We start from the raw sequence: 15990 nt of genomic DNA on the forward strand, positions 1-15990 counted from the left end.
ACCAACTGATCTGCGCATAGCGGATCGGGGGGGGTGTTGGTATCTGATATTGATGCCACAGGTCGCCATTTTTTAAGGCTCTACACCACAACACCACCAATAACGGTGCGTCTTGGGGGAAAAAAAAAAAAAAAAAAAAAAAAAAAAAAATATATATATATATATATATATATATATATATATATATATATATATATATATATATATATATATATATATATATATATATATATAATTAACCCGCCTTAAAAAGCCGAATTGAACGATGGGTAGATGGCGATAATACGCCTGTGTAGTGAGCCTCTTACTGGCTTCGATGCTGCTCACAAGTTAAAATTTGACCCCAGGAGGATACAACAACTACCGACCGCCGCAGTTGCTCGCTGGATCAGCGGGCAGGCTCGCACTGCGGTAGTAGGTAATTGTTGTATTAACTGGCATTGATTCAAAGTAAAGTTTTCAAGGTTCAGTCAATTCACCTTTAATTCTCTTCATTGTTGTTTTGTGTACTGTTTTTTTTCTGTGTAGCTGGTTGTGAAGTGGCTCACTGTACAGGAACCTCCACAGAAACATCTCTGTGCAGTATTACTTTGTGTCTGTGCCTGTGTGCACATTGGAGGACATTTTGTTTAAAGGTGAATACAGGTGAACGCCCTCATCTTTCGCTGGTACACTGTAGTTCCCTGTTTATGAATGACTTTTTCTCTGTGTCACAGCAGCTTCCGCCTTCTGCATTTAATGGTACAATGTGCGCACAGTTCAGGTGGGCTGCAGGAGTGCCAGCGTTTCCTCCCTCTGATCTCTCACTTCTGCTTGTGACACCCATCTGTTCCACCAATAATGAACTCTCAACCTTTCACCAGGCAACGCCACCCCAATCTCTCCAGTGTCCATTAACCAGGGTCTCATTTGGGCCTGGACCCCATGCATTAGGACCACCATCATACATGTTCTCAGATCACTTTATACTGCAACTATATGATCTCCTCTCCTACACTGAAAATGCTCTGTGTATTCAAACTATTTTAACTCTTGCAACGTGCCTCAATGTTAAAATACTGATGCCGCAATGCAGGTGGATATTTCTGCTCTGAGGCAGTGGATGTGCTGGATAGTGTTTCTTGAACCTGGTCACGCTGTTCCACCCTTCTGCTGTTTCTCATTCACAGTTAATCCAGTTTGTTTTCTCTGTTAATTGATTCCTGATCTGAATTCATAACAAGTGTCAGTTCATAGTTCTTTATGGGCTGGTGACCATGTGTTTATTCTAATAGTATACAGACAAATGAACACAAGTAAACATGCTTGGAAAGGATTTTTATTCATCTGTGCATGTTAAACAAATCACCAACACAGATAGCTGGAGTGAAAGCTAGACTGACTGCATGCTCTGAAAGGAGGCAGCAAGAGCCTGGGCAGTGAATCAGTGGCACAGCAGGGTGGCAGACAGGGGGCGCAATAGCCCTTCTGCAACAGCCTATGCAAAGGGTAGTGAGGATGTGGGTGGATGAGGCAGGGCCATGCGTCGAAGGTGAAAACGAGACGAGGGGGGGGAAAAAAGCGCAAAAAAAAAAAGCAGAAAAAGAGATCGTCATGCCAGTGCAGCCATGGACCTGCGCTCGGAGTTACTGAAGTCCATTTGGTACGCCTTCACCGCGCTGGACGTGGAGAAGAGTGGGAAGGTGTCCAAATCCCAGCTCAAGGTGGGGGTTAAACCTGTTTATGGGGGTGGCAGTTGCGGCTGATGGTGGTTATTGGGCTCTCACTTTGAGGTGCAGCAAAGCCGTTTCTCTCCGCAAACAGAATGCTGTCTCATTTCCGACCTAGCCTGATGAAGGAGTACACATGCGTGTCTATAGCTGGATGGCTGCTTGCTGTCTCCAAAGAATGTGGTGTGGACAGATTAATATGAAACTTTTTCAGGATCTGAGTATCAAACTCACCTTGGATTATATGGATTCATGTCTCTGTCAATTAATGTGTCATGAAATTAAGAGACATGTTTGCCTTTATCTGTTGGGCATTTCCTTGTAGAGGAAACCTAGTTTGCCTCGTGCTCAACAGTTTGCTTTTTGCTGATTTCAGCTCTTTATGTTTTCAATGAAATTTCCCTAAATGATCGTCAGTTACCTTTTTTGACCTCCTTGTGCATCGGTGCTGGACTTGGCGTCAGTGGTGTTGTCTTTTTAGAGAGCACATATAGTTTTTGCGAGTGAAGTAACTTCCTATTTCAGTCTGTATGATAGATTTACCAGTTCTACGGTACACAGACTACATCCCTCATGTCTAATTGCTGCTTATTCTCCTGGAGCCTTTCCACCAATATTATAAATACCAACAGTACCACAAAATAAAAAGCCACAGCAACAATAGGAATTGGCAATATATTGTAACAATGTAAATGATGGATGCTGGTAGTGTTTTAGCTTGAGTGACTTTCTATGGCTTTTTATGTTGTTGTTGAAAGTATTTAAATGTATCTGCATAGATAATGTGTCTGACCAAATAATTCTGCACACTGTCTGGTTGATATTTAGATATTTAGATATTTAGCTTGATAAGTTACCTAGCGACCTCCAGGCCTCCCGTCAGCGTGATTCTTAGTGTGTCAGGTCAGGCCTACCTGTGGGGCCCAGATGGCACTACACAAACACATGCAGGCATGCACACCCACCCCACACACATGCAGACATACACATACACATTGGGCTAATCTTTGCCATGGTAGGGGGCTGCCCCTGAGAAGGAACACACCACAGACCTTCTCAGGCCGGGCACTTGGAGGAGGACTTCAGGAAGAATACAAGGATGGGGAGGGGTGGGCAGAAGGAGGGTGGGGACTAGGAGGGGTAGGCAGGATGTGGTTTTGTTTGGTTTTACCTCCATAAACTGTGGTTTACTGTTGTACTGGAGTTACCCTCTGTTTTGCAGCTTCCCAAGCATTTGTCACTCTCTCATTTCATCTCATTTCGAGGAGTTTGAAATGTGTTCCAGTTTATGCATTTATATGATACTGTGACTGTCAAGTATATTTTTCATCTGAAAATTCTCTAATGTAGAGCTGTCTTGGCATCACTCCTGAGTAGAGGAAATCAGCTTCTCAGCATAAAACTCTGTTGCAGTGAAAAATGAGCAAGCAGTTCTGGGTTAAGTGCCTTGCTAAGGGTACAGTAGCAGCCTCCAGTAGGGAATCAAACCAGCAACCCTATTACAAGCCCTGCTTCTTATGCTTCCACTATGCTACACTGCTGCCCTTTATGAGACAAAATCCACTCTCTGGTGGAATTCAGTTACTCTCAAATGGACTATCTCTAAAAACAGTCTCCAATGGCTTCAAAGGATTTAAAAGCACAAGTTGGTGGCATCTTCCCATGGTTCAGCTTGGGGAGTGTTGCTCCCTGATCTGCCTGCAGGACTGTGATAGAATATATGTTGATGAAATGGTGACACTGAACGAGAGGTCTTCAGCAGAGTGCGTGTATCAGTTGAATATCACATGCACAGCAGTACACAGCCAGTCAGGATATGAAGTTGCAGAGCTCTGCAGTAGACATGATTCAGATAATTTGTTGACTTCATGACCTCAGCTAATAGAAAGCTCAGCTCAAGCTGTATTCCACAAACATATTCACTTCCTCTCCTCTTCTGTCCTTTGGACAGAAGGTTCCTTCTTTTGTTTTTCGGGGAATGGTGTGGACCTCGTCACAAGTAAAGCTTAGACTCACTGTGGCTGAGACTCTGAGGAGGCCTCTGCTGTAGCCACACCCCCTCATCTCCCTGATTCGCCACGATTCTATACTGTTCATATAGCGTGGCCAAAAAAAGTATCCATCACCAAACCACAGAGGCAGTGCTGTGGTTCCCCTTCCTATGTCTCACTCTTGTTCCTAAAGCATAAGCTGATTTATTGCTGTATATACAAAAAGTAATTGTGATGTAGACTGTAAGTGGAAAACATTTTTATTTTTTCCCTTTTGCCTGTTTTATATTTTATAAATTCAATTCGTGAGAGAAATGATTTATTGGTTACATATGAAGATGTTTAGTTAATGACATTCTGTTGAATTCCACAAAATCACTTTTTTGATATTAACGTGAGAATGGATTTTAATGTGTAAGTGCTGCTCTCCTCAACCTCCATTTGAACATTTGTTGTCTATATGTGTTCCCCTGTGTCTGTGTGTTCCTCTGTGTGCTGTCTGTGTGTTGTCATGGCTTTCAGGTTCTGTCCCATAACCTCTGCACCGTGCTCAATATTCCCCATGATCCTGTGGCTTTGGAGGAGCACTTCAGGGACGATGACGATGGGCCGGTGTCCAGCCAAGGCTACATGCCCTACCTCAACAAGTTCATCCTGGACAAGGTACCAGTCCTGCCTTTACCTTCCTCCTGTTAGCCACACTTTCCCAGTTCAATTATTATATTACAGCATTGTCATTTAGCAAACATTCTTATCCAGAGCAACTTACACAGTTTAGATTTTACATGTTATCCATTTGTACAGCTAGATATTTACTGAGGCAATTGTGGGTTAATTACCTTGCCCAAGGGTACAGCAGCAGTGCTTCAGCAGGGAATCGAACCAGCAACCTTTGGGTTATGAGCCCTGCTCATTATCACTATGCTATACTGCCACTCACAGCTACTAATTATCATGTCATTGAGTAGGTACAGCTCAGCTGATCCAGTCCCTTACTCTCCAAGCCCATGGGCACAGATACACCAAATATCATTGCTTGACATTAAAATTCCACATGCAACGGAAAAGATGATGTTAAACACAGTGCAGAGTTCACCTTTAAAAGGTTGCTGATGGTGAGTGGAGGCATTATGGTGATGTTGGTGCTGGAATAACAGGCTGTTAAAATTGGCCTTCATAGTCTCCATTTCATCTAGTAATGCTCAGACTGCAGTGTCAGACCTGGCCCTGGAGGCTCATACTCCACTGCATTTTACTGCAAAGCCCCTGGCACTCTGCAGAGAAAAGATAAACTGGCTCATCAAAAGTATGATTTGTAGAGTCCAGGGGTTTAGAGCATGGCAAAGAAATGAAAAACTCGCAGACAATGGGCCCCTTCAACATCAAGATGGAGGAGTTCTGCTACATGCTAACACAGTCAGGTATTATCCACCGGGCTATGGCCTTGAAGCAAGTGCAACCAGTGCTGATCTGTCTCCTTGCTGGCAGGTGAAGGAAGGGGCTTTTGTGAAGGAGAACTTTGACGAGCTCTGCTGGACTCTCACCGCCAAGAAGAACTACCGTCCCGAAAAGAACGGCAAGAGCATCCTGCCTCCTAAAGATGCTTTCCGCCTCTGGTGCCTCTTCAACTTCCTGTCTGAGGACAAGTACCCGCTGGTTATGGTCGCAGACGAGGTCAGTGTTCAGAATCCTCATGCTGTTGCAGCCCTTTACTGGCAAACAAAGGGAAAATGTGGGTGTGTCCTCATATAAAGGAGCAATCCTCTGGTCTGGCTTACACATGTCTTGCAAGCTGAATTCTCCACTCTTAACCAGTGGTGGCGGGAGTAGTGTAAATGTCACAGCACTAGATTTGTAAACCAAGTCTATTTCTCTACAATGTGACCTCAATACCTCTCTCAAGTCATCACGCCTCTCAGCACAGTTCACAGGTCACCACGTGTTGGTTGTTCATAGCTCTCCCACAGCATAGCATGAGAGAGGAAAGGAGTAGTGTCACCTCAATAGTGTCACTAACACCCCCACTTAAGTCTGGTGCTGCTTCATTGTCCACAATTGAGACTTTCCTCCAAAAATACTGAAGTACTGCACCTTAATGTTCTGAAACGCTAACTGGAACTCCAGATGGTTTGATCCTGATTAAGTCTTGCATGTGCTGTTAGAGGTGATACATCATATTGCAAAGACACAAAAAAATTCTCCCTTACTTAGTGGCGATGTTAGATGTTCCATAAATGTCACATGAATAAATTCTCAGGTTCTGATAGGTCTTTGTGTAGTGTGGATTCTGTCTGCACACAGCATGTAGCAGATCTCAGGAAACTGAGCGGAAGAGTTGTGAAAGCAGAGAGTGTATTGGTGTGCTATACTCCCTCATGGGCCTCTCTCTGGCAGTATTTGACAGTTTCCTGCATCACGCCTGTTTTGCAGAACCTCTGATGACTGCGTTAGGGCGTGGGGTGCTAGTCTCAGTCAGGGACTGGTCTCAGGGTTTGGGTGGGAATCAGTCAGTATGAGAACCAGTTACAGTCAGAGATCATTCTTGAAGTATGACAATGACCTCAAGTCCTAGGTGCGAGGGTGAAATATAGAGAGGCAGGCTTAGTCAAAATCTTAGTATTTGTATTCACAGTAAATGAGGGAGCCAGTCCTTCTGCAGTTGGATACAAACATGTGTAGATTTGCCCTCCTTCCGTTGTATTCTTCATTGACAGAAAACACAGTATTGCTGTTCATCATCATCATCATGATCATCATCTTCAATCATTTAGATCAGAAGGACACGGAACTTCAGTTTAGGAGGGATGTTATGTCTTTATCTCCTCTACAATGTAAAATATTTCGTTTGTGTTAGTCATATGGTGAGCAAGGCTCTATTTTTTGCATGTTGAGTGGCGTAATCTTGGTACCATCAGTGACATACAGATAGGAGCCCACTAAAATGGCCTCAGATGAGCCTCTCTATCTGACCCCTGGGGGGAAGTGCTTAATTTGGTGCTCAATCACCACGGGCAATGGCTAAGCCCATGAAACAGTATGGTTACGTGAATCAAAGATCAAATAGATTCAAAACCAGATTCTTTCAATCCTTCATTAGCATTGCTGCTCAGATTATATTCAGAGAGGTGAGTGATTGTAGAGTTTTACTGGATCCAGCAGCCTGCAGAATGTTAAAGCAGAATGAGAATCCTGCCGCTGTGAATGTTTTTCCTCCACATCTTCGGTCACACATTCAACTACTATTATGTGCAAACAGCTACCTCAGTAACTCAGGAAGTTCAGATTAAAGTCACACCTTCTGCATCATGCATTGGTTTTATCTTCTCATCTCTGATGGGTTACTTTGATCTCTGTCACCTGCTGATTCCAGGTAGAATACTTACTGAAGAAGATATGCATGGCAATGACTGTGGAACTCAACTGTGTGGAGCTTGAGGACTTCATCTCCCAGGATGTTCAGCAGAGTGGGGTCACTGTCTGGGTCTTCCTGGAAATGATGAATTCTGGGAAGCTGACGCGAGGCCTTGACAAGGACGTGGTCAGCATGGCAATCGAGGAGGTTTACCGGGAAATAGTTGGAGATGTGCTGAAGGAGGTACTGACTGTGTTTGTGTTAAGAGGTATAAATGTGCATTCTTGTGCTAATTCTGGGGTTAATGCAGTGGGAATCGTTGTGTGGTCAGGGGTATCTGTGGAAAAGGGGGCAGTTGCGGAGGAACTGGACAGAGCGCTGGTTCACCCTGAGGCCCAGCACACTGGCCTACTTCACCTGTGAGGACCGCAGGGAACGCAAGGGCAACATCGTATTGGACGGCAACTGCTGTGTGGAGGTGGGCGGGCCCTGGGGTCAGGATTGGGTGAGGGCGGGGTGAGGGTGGGGTCAGGGCAAGGTGAGGATGGGGTCAGGGCTAAGTGTGTGGTGAATTAGGGATGGGAGTGAACAGATATTAGTAACTGAACTGCAGCTTCATTGTGGAGGTCCAAATTAAGATGAGAGCTCCTGAATATAGACTCCAACAGGGTTTACAGACAGCACTTAATGAAAGAAATTCACTGAGCTCAGAAATGGGAGGCGTGTCAATCTTTAGCAATCCTCTGTGCTCTGTTAATAAGGCTTTGCTCTTGTGACTCTGTGTTCTGTTACTAAGGCCTTGCTCTGTGTCTCAGGTGCTGCCAGACAAGGATGGGAAGAGATGCATGTTCTGTTTGAAAACACTCTCCAAGACCTATGAGATGAGCGCCTCAGACACCAAACAGAGGCAGGAGTGGACCACAGGTCAGTGGGAGTGGTTTCCCCGAGTCCAGTTTAAGTTTACACCGATCTTTAACATTTTGGTGTCACATATCTCTGGTAAGACCTGATAATGTTATTTAGTGGAATGCAGTAGGTAGGGTGACGTTAAACAGGGTGCAAAGCTCACCTTTACCACCACCATCACCACACGTGCACTGTGATTGGATATTTATGGGCCTTGGTAACCGCCCCGTCAGCCATCCAGACGGCCATCCGCCTCCACGCCGAGGGGAAGACGTCGCTGCACAAGGACCTGAAGCTGAAGAGGCGCGAGCAGAGGGAGCAGCGGGAGCGCCGGCGGGCGGCCAAGGAGGAGGAGCTGCAGCGGCTGCGCGCCCTGCAGGAGGAGAAGGAGCGCAAGCTGGCGGAGCTGGAGCTGCTGAGGGAGGCGCAGAAGCAGGCGCAGGTCCTGCTGCAGCAGGACGAGCAGCGCAGGAGGCAGCAGCACGACCAGCTGCAGCAGGCTCTGGAGATACAGCTGCGGGAGGCGGAGCAGGTGAGGGGGCGGGGTTAGGGAGGTGGGCGGAGTAAGGGGAGAGAAGGTGGAGAGTGTCGTATTCTATTCACCAAATCACACGTTCTGTCTGTCTCTGTGTGTGTCTGTGCCTGTGTGCCTGTATGTCTCTGTGTGTCTGTGTATCTGTGCCTGTATGTCTCTGTGTGTCTGTGTGTGTGTGTCTCTTTGTTTCTCTCTGTGGGCCTGTATGTGTCTGTGTGTCTGTGTATCTGTGCCTGTATGTCTCTCTGTGTTTGTGTGTGTGTGTCTCTGTGTGTCTGTGTGTGTGTGTGTGTGTGTGTGTGTGTGTGTGTCTCTCTCTGTGGGCCTGTATGTGTCTGTGTGTCTGTGTATCTGTGCCTGTATGTCTCTCTGTGTTTGTGTGTGTGTGTCTCTATGTGTGTGTGTGTGTGTGTGTGTCTCTCTCTGTGGGCCTGTATGTGTCTGTGTGTCTGTGTATCTGTGCCTGTATGTCTCTCTGTGTGTCTGTGCGTCCCTGTCCGTGTGCCTGTGTTCCCAGGCGCGTGCCACCATGCAAGCAGAGATGGCGTTGAAGGAGGCGGAGGCGGAACGCCAGCGGAAGCGAATTGGAGAACTGGAGGAGATGCAGCAGCGGCTGGAGGAGGCCCTGAGCCTGGAGATCAAAGCCAGACAGGACGAGGAGGCCTTCCGCTTCGCCCAGGCTAGGTAATACATACGCTACGCACTATACTGTACACTATACACTATACACTATACACTATACAAACACTTTGTAGAACATACTCTACACATTAAACACACACACAGTCAACTATACCCTATACACATACTCTGTAGAATATACACTGAACACACACAATAGACTATACCCTATACACACACAGACTCTGTAGGATATATGCTACAGAGATTACTGAGGTGTTTGCACCAGTAGAATGTACAGCCTGTCTGTACAGGCCATCACCACAAAGGGAGACAATCACATCATGTATTTACGTATGTAAACCCACAGCCTCCCATTGATGAACCTCACAGATGTGTGTCTGTCAGAGATTTAGCCTTTCTCTGAGAGCCTTTCTGTGAGAGACTGATCAGCTGTGGGGTTTCATTTCCATATGCATAACTGGTTAAATAGTTTATCTCAGTTGTAACATCCATCTTGCGCCTATGAGTTTCTGAATTCATGGTTTTGATCGGTTCACATCCTTTCTCCCCATAAGTTGCCCCGAAGTGCTAATCATATTCTCCAACAGAAAATCTATCCTTAAACATTATAAGCTAAACAGAAAAAATGGTCCAAGAGCAGCGCTTAAGAACCTCTCTCCATCTTGCTGCAGCCAAACCTCTGGATTGATGAGTGTGATTGGTTCACCTGCTGTCGTTGTAGCAAAGATGGCACACAGAGATGTAAGGATTTCCTGCCCAGAGGCTGCGTGTTGAGACATTTGCTCTGTGGTTTGTTTAGTTTCACAAGACCAGAATAGTTGCAGTTTATGCAAAAGTATTTTTTTCTCAGTCTTTGAGAGCTCATAAGGAAAGTGTCACTCTGGAAATATGAAACACAGTTCAGCCAATAGGAAGCCATCAATAAACACCAGCTGTGTTCTCCATCCATATTGTGCTACAACTCAAAACCTCGTGGCATTCTCCACCATGTTTACGTTTACTGAAATACTGCAGATTTTTCTTTTTATAACACAAACTTTAATTTTACCTTTATTACATCTTCACGATGGGATATACTATACAAAATATCACCCTTTAAGTAGTGATATTTTAAACAGCCCAGCATTTTAGGTGATGTTGTACCTTAGCTAAGGTAGCAGTTATCCTTCCCTGCTGTGGGGGTTTTGTTTAGTGACAGAGGAAGTCAAGCTCAGCAGAGGAAGTTGCCTAAATCCGCAGACCGTGTTGACATTCCGCAAACATTTTTTCAGCTTTCATCTTGGTCACATGTTGAGGATTTGGTCTCGCATGTAGGCAAGGCTGGCGAGTCATAGATCTCTGTATGCATAGCTCAGAGCATGACAGTCCGTGGCATCTGATTGGCAGCTTCTTAGGTGACTACAGTGGTCTACCTTTATTTTCTTTATTTCCTTGTTGCCTCTAGTAGCTTCTTTTTTATATATAATTTATTAATCACGGGTTAATAAATCCATCCTTCTTCTAGAGGGATCTTCTAAATCTTGATGGATTTTCAGATTTCGTCAATTACCAGAATCAAGGTGCACAAAGGAGACATTGTCACTCAGACTGTACTGATAAATTTACAGCAGAAATCATGAATCATGTTGGAGGATCAACCTGCTCTCATAAGGGGGACAGTCGACCTATTAGAAAATAATAAACAATAATAAATCATAATAAATCATAAATAAATAATCATGAATAAAAATAAATAAATAATAAATCACTCCAGCAAAAATAACAGAGCACAGCAGTCAATTTTGACTGGCAGAAAGCCAAGCCAGGGTTTTGACCAGCAGGTGATGTTCACGAGATCCTTCTTCATCAGCACTGCTTCCATGTGTGTGCTCTTACCTCCCGACCCTGCAGGCTGCTGGCTGAAGAGGAGGAGAAGATGAAGGCTCTGATGTGTCTGCAAGAGGAGCAGGAGGAGTACATCCTCAAGACCCAGAGGGAGAAGCAGGAGCTGCGGCAGGAGATGGAGAGCAAGTCCCGTGCCCTGGAGGAGGCGCACAGGCAGCTGGAGGAGGTCCGGGCCAACCGGCACCGTGTCGACCAGGATGTGGTGGTGAGCAGTCTGATAGCACTCACACATGATTGTGTGTGTGTGTGTGTGTGTGTGTGTGTGTGTGTGTGCGTGAACATGCCCACTTCCAGAGTTACTCTCCTCTACTCTAGGCAGTTATCTCAGCTCCAGGTTACCTCCTGTGACTACCAATGAAAAGTAGCCTGTGAGTAGCGAGAGTATGATGCATCACCTGACATGTCATGAATGTTTTTGATTGTACACTGTCCCTCATAAATATGCTTACTTACAACTTACATGTTGCTATAATTTCTTAATGCTTTTGATGCATGTTTTGGCAATTTAATAACAAATGTTGCCAGAACTGTACTGGCTGATTTGTTAATTGATATCAGGTGCTAAAATATGTCCTACTGTCCTGTGCATCTTAAAGACACACCCCCCTCTCTTTGTACCATTCTGATAGGCTGCCCAGAGGAAGCTCCGTCAAGCCAGCACAAATGTGAAGCACTGGAATGTACAGATGAATAGACTGATGCATCCCATTGGTCCAGGAGGTGCGTCCCTCTGTGTGTGTCTCGAATTGCTCAGGGAGGGCAGTGCAGTATAGCATTTAGGGAGCTGGGTTTGTGATGAGAAGTTACCAAGAAGCCAGTTTACCTTTAAAATAACTAATTCAGCCACTATCCAGCTGCATAAATGGATGACAGTATAAGCTATGCGAATCTGTTAGATTCTATCAGATTCTATTAGAAATCTGTATCTGGATGAATGTAACTTTTAGTCTGGATGTGGCATACATAAACCAGCCATGAGAGCAAGTGTTTGTGTTCTGAATTAGGCCATCTGTGTCCTTGCTTGTGAACTGCGGTTTTTTAGGGCCTCTCAGTCAAATGCTCTTGAAGGTGTAAGATGGCAGCTTAAGAGACTGTGGTTTGGCGCTTATAGCTGTGATATGCATGAGAGTGGCACATACATACATACATACATACGTACATGAACTCTATGAAGGTACTTTCATCTTAAATATTCACAGTAATCACATGTGTCTCTCTCATTGGTTACAATACCAACACAGCGGCAAATTGGAATGTATTTGATTGCTAGCCCTCTCCTAAGGAAGTGTATTTGCAGATGTATTGAGTGCAGTGTGGTACAGGAAGCAGTGGGCCCTCCCACAGTGGGTCACGATCTTTTATCTACAGCCTTAAGATAAAAGCAGAGCTCCAGTGCCACTCACTATCCGCATTCATTTTGAAAGACTACAAACTTTTGTTCTGAGGAAGAAAATGGGTTATTGGTAAAACTCTGATTTTGAGAATTCAGCCATGAATAAAAAGGATGAAAGATGTTTTTAATTCTTCAATACTGAATTGAATTCTTCATGTAGCATTGGCTGAGTGGTATTATAATGCGACCTAGTAGTCTTTCACGCAGCAGAGGAAGTACAGTACCTGGTGTGATCTTGCCTTTGCAGCTTTGCCTTTAGAAAACTGAGCCTCATCCAGGCTGTAAAGGTTTATCACATTGAAAGGACATGGTTTACAGTGAGCGTTTGCATGTTTTCCATTTGTGGCACAAAACAGAAGCCAAATGGAAAATATGAGATGTGAGACAGTTCTCATCTGTTTCCCCAAATGAAACGGTCTTGTCTGTGACCATGGCAAATGTTACATTATTATGGGGCTCCCAAGAGGTTCAGAGAGTTCACCCAGCTTCATTCCACCAGGGTCAGATGTGGGTATATGGGCCAGGGTAAGTTTGTCACACCGCTGGAATGCCCCTGCAACTTGTGTGGGCATGTGCAAGGTGCTGAGAGCATCAAGGTCATGTGCTCATCCTCTGCTTCATGTCAGTGCCTAGAACATAGTGGGGCTTTTAGTAGATGAGATAGTCACATTGGCTCACATGCTTTGGACGACAGCATGCATCTCTCCCAGCGCTCCTGCTTGGCGCAGAGGTTCTTGCAAAGGTGCTCAACTGTTCGATGTTTGGTGTTTGGTGTTCGTGAGTACCTGGGTCATAAAGGTGTAATGTATGTAATTAGCCATATGTCAGCTGTCACATATGCAGGTGAGGTTGGGTATTTTCAGGCCACTCTTCATTTGGCGCTTCCATCATAGCAACATCAGCCAATCAGAGTGCCAGACCCTCAGGTTGCCTTAATTCCAGACGTTTCTTCTGAAAAAAAGCACTCTTTTTCTTTTCCTGTTCCCTCTCTTGTTCTGCATGCTCCCTTATTCCAGAGAAGAGACCGTCCCTGGGGGGCTCATCCTTCTCCAGCTTCCGGATCCCCTCCCAGAGAGACCCAGGGCTGCGTCTGAGGCAGACGTCTGAGAGCGAGGAGAGCAAGGAGAACATGGAGACCTGCAGCAGTGGGGAAGCGGACAAACGCCTCTCCCAGAAGTCTAATGGAGAAATGGACATCCCCTGAAAGCAAGGGCATCCAGCAGAATAACAGGTCACTGTGTCTGCAGCTGTCCTTTCAGAAAATATAGAGATCCCATCATCATTCTGTGAACTTTAGAGATATAAAGAGCATCATCTTAGACACATGCAGTCACACGTGTGTCACACGTGTGAGATAAGTGACAGTCTTGTGAGAGAGCTGTTACCATACTTATTCTGAGACATACAGTGAGATCAAGCATTTCTCAGGAGCCACCTCAAAGACATAAGACACATACGGTCAAAAATCAAGGTGCAGGTGCTACTGTGCTCTCATTGTTCATGTTGAAAAACAAAGCAACAAAATTAAATTTCAGTGGCACTTAACAGTAGTGTTAGAGGCCCTCCAGTGAGCTTACTCCTTGTGTGCTTCTTATTGGTTTCTCCAAACAGGTTGTAATACTCCAATGTTTGTAGCAGGAGATCTCAGTGTTTTCTCAGAGAAACAATAAGAAATAAGATTTCCCCACCAATAACATCCTGCCATTCACACCAGCAGATGCCTGTTTCCACCAATCACATCCCGCTATCCTTACCAGTTGATATCTGTCACAGGACATTTTGGTCTGTGTGTTTACAGCTTCCTCATACTTCTGGTACATTATAAAAAGACTGAATTAATAGCTTGTTAAAAAATACAGAATTAGAGCTGGCTGAATTCGATTTGTGTGTTTTCTTTTGTTTTACTCTTTGTCAGTGTCAGGTTCTGTGAAAATGACAGCAGCAAAGATTACTTTGGTGTCTTTGAGTAAGAAAATTAAACCTAACTTCAGAAGTGTTTCTTTCCTGTTGCTTGTATGGTCTGAGACTTTAGCCAGGTTAACTATTCTTGTGATAGACAGAGAATAACTTACACAATGGGATTCTTATTTAGAACAAATCTATTAAATTAGACTTTTTAGTGTCCTTTTGTAGATTTTTTTTTCTTATTTTTATTCTAAAATAAAAAACTTGGTATTGATTCTCCTGAATGAAGGAAATATTGTAGGACATATACTGTAACTGTGTCCAGTCCTGTGGCTTCTGTCATTATGAAACATTTATGAATTCAGACAGTCACCACTCCAGCACTCTAAATGCAAAAACCAACATAGAAATCTCACACAAAGCCTGCCTTGTATACATCATAAATTGCCTAAGTCACAATGCAAATGTATAAAAATGTTTATTTAATTTGTACAGTTTTTAAGAGCCATTCCAGTGCATACTGTATCCGGTGCATCAGATTATACTGAACCTTCTTTTTGTGAAATAAAATTTGATAGAATGCCACAAAAAATAGCAGACTGCTACTCATTGTATTTGATGTATGAAAATCAAGGTTTACTCCACAGCAGATGCCGTGTAGAGCTAGTGGGGTGGAGAGTGACATAATATTCATGCCCTGTGCAGCGGTGGGTGGGTGAGTGGGGGGTAGATGCTTTGCAATGAAGAATGTTGAGGTTTTGTTGCTTTGTTGATAGCTTTTCTACAGTGCCTATATAACCAGGTTAGAGGCAGACCACATAAAAGCACAACTGTTTCTGCTGCGTTTGGAGGCCTTTTTGAATATTGTCTTTTTAAATAAATGTGTTTAAAGGTGGAAATCACATTTGTCTTTGTGTTCCAGTGTTTATTAGAATACAAGACTAATATTCTCATTAACAGATATTCTCAGCAAATTGATTTTCTACTAATGTTTGTGGATGCATATCTGATTCCATAACGATAACTCTGTACACGTCACGGTCGCTGTGGTTGTGCTGTTAACTTCCTGTTTCCTGTCAGTTAGCAGCTTTGGCACAGAGCTATATATGTCAATCTAACTTGGTTCACACCAGGAACACACTGCAAATGTGGGATATAAAGCTATAGCCTGTGTGTACACTGTACACATATCATCAAACATTCAGTATCCATCACACTACCTCTTTCATAAAACTCTTCCCTCTGGAGGGATCGACAGGTACAGAAAGACTGCCAGGTTGAGTCTTTCAGCTCCTCAACAGCTGAAATGCTAACAGGTGAAAGGGGTAAGTGACTTTTGGAAATTAGTCACAGGTTTCCATTCACGTGATTTTGAACAGACCAATCAAGAACCCCGTAATATTTCTTTACTTAAGTGAGATTTGCCTCCTGTGCCGCACAAAGCTCAACCAGACCTCTGCAAAAGGAAACGTTGGTGAACAGAGACACCTGCTGGCTGCATAGATCCATTACAAAACAAAGGAAAACAAAAATGAAATAATGAAAAGGAATTTAATTGGTTAAAAATGTAATTACCTTCTCTTCTCTCCATTCACGTTTGGATTTCCGGCCCTGATTTGAGGATGCTTCCTATAAACTTACATTTCAAAATGTATTTTGTCAAAGCCCTT

General features: G+C 44.2%; 1 protein-coding gene across 1 annotated transcript; it reads left to right on the plus strand.

Moving 5' to 3' along the window:
- The first annotated feature begins 1596 nt into the window (after positions 1–1596).
- Positions 1597–14281, plus strand: LOC118780793 (differentially expressed in FDCP 6 homolog). The gene is made up of 11 exons (XM_036533480.1): positions 1597–1703; positions 4223–4363; positions 5189–5374; positions 7071–7295; positions 7384–7530; positions 7868–7976; positions 8192–8490; positions 9011–9177; positions 11029–11227; positions 11652–11742; positions 13432–14281. The coding sequence occupies exons 1-11, from the start codon at positions 1608–1610 to the stop codon at positions 13617–13619; spliced, it is 1848 nt and encodes a 615-aa protein (XP_036389373.1). The 5' UTR covers positions 1597–1607; the 3' UTR covers positions 13620–14281.
- Positions 14282–15990: the final 1709 nt, after the last annotated feature.

The sequence above is a fragment of the Megalops cyprinoides genome, chromosome 7, assembly GCF_013368585.1.
Source record: "Megalops cyprinoides isolate fMegCyp1 chromosome 7, fMegCyp1.pri, whole genome shotgun sequence".
Taxonomy (NCBI): domain Eukaryota; kingdom Metazoa; phylum Chordata; class Actinopteri; order Elopiformes; family Megalopidae; genus Megalops; species Megalops cyprinoides.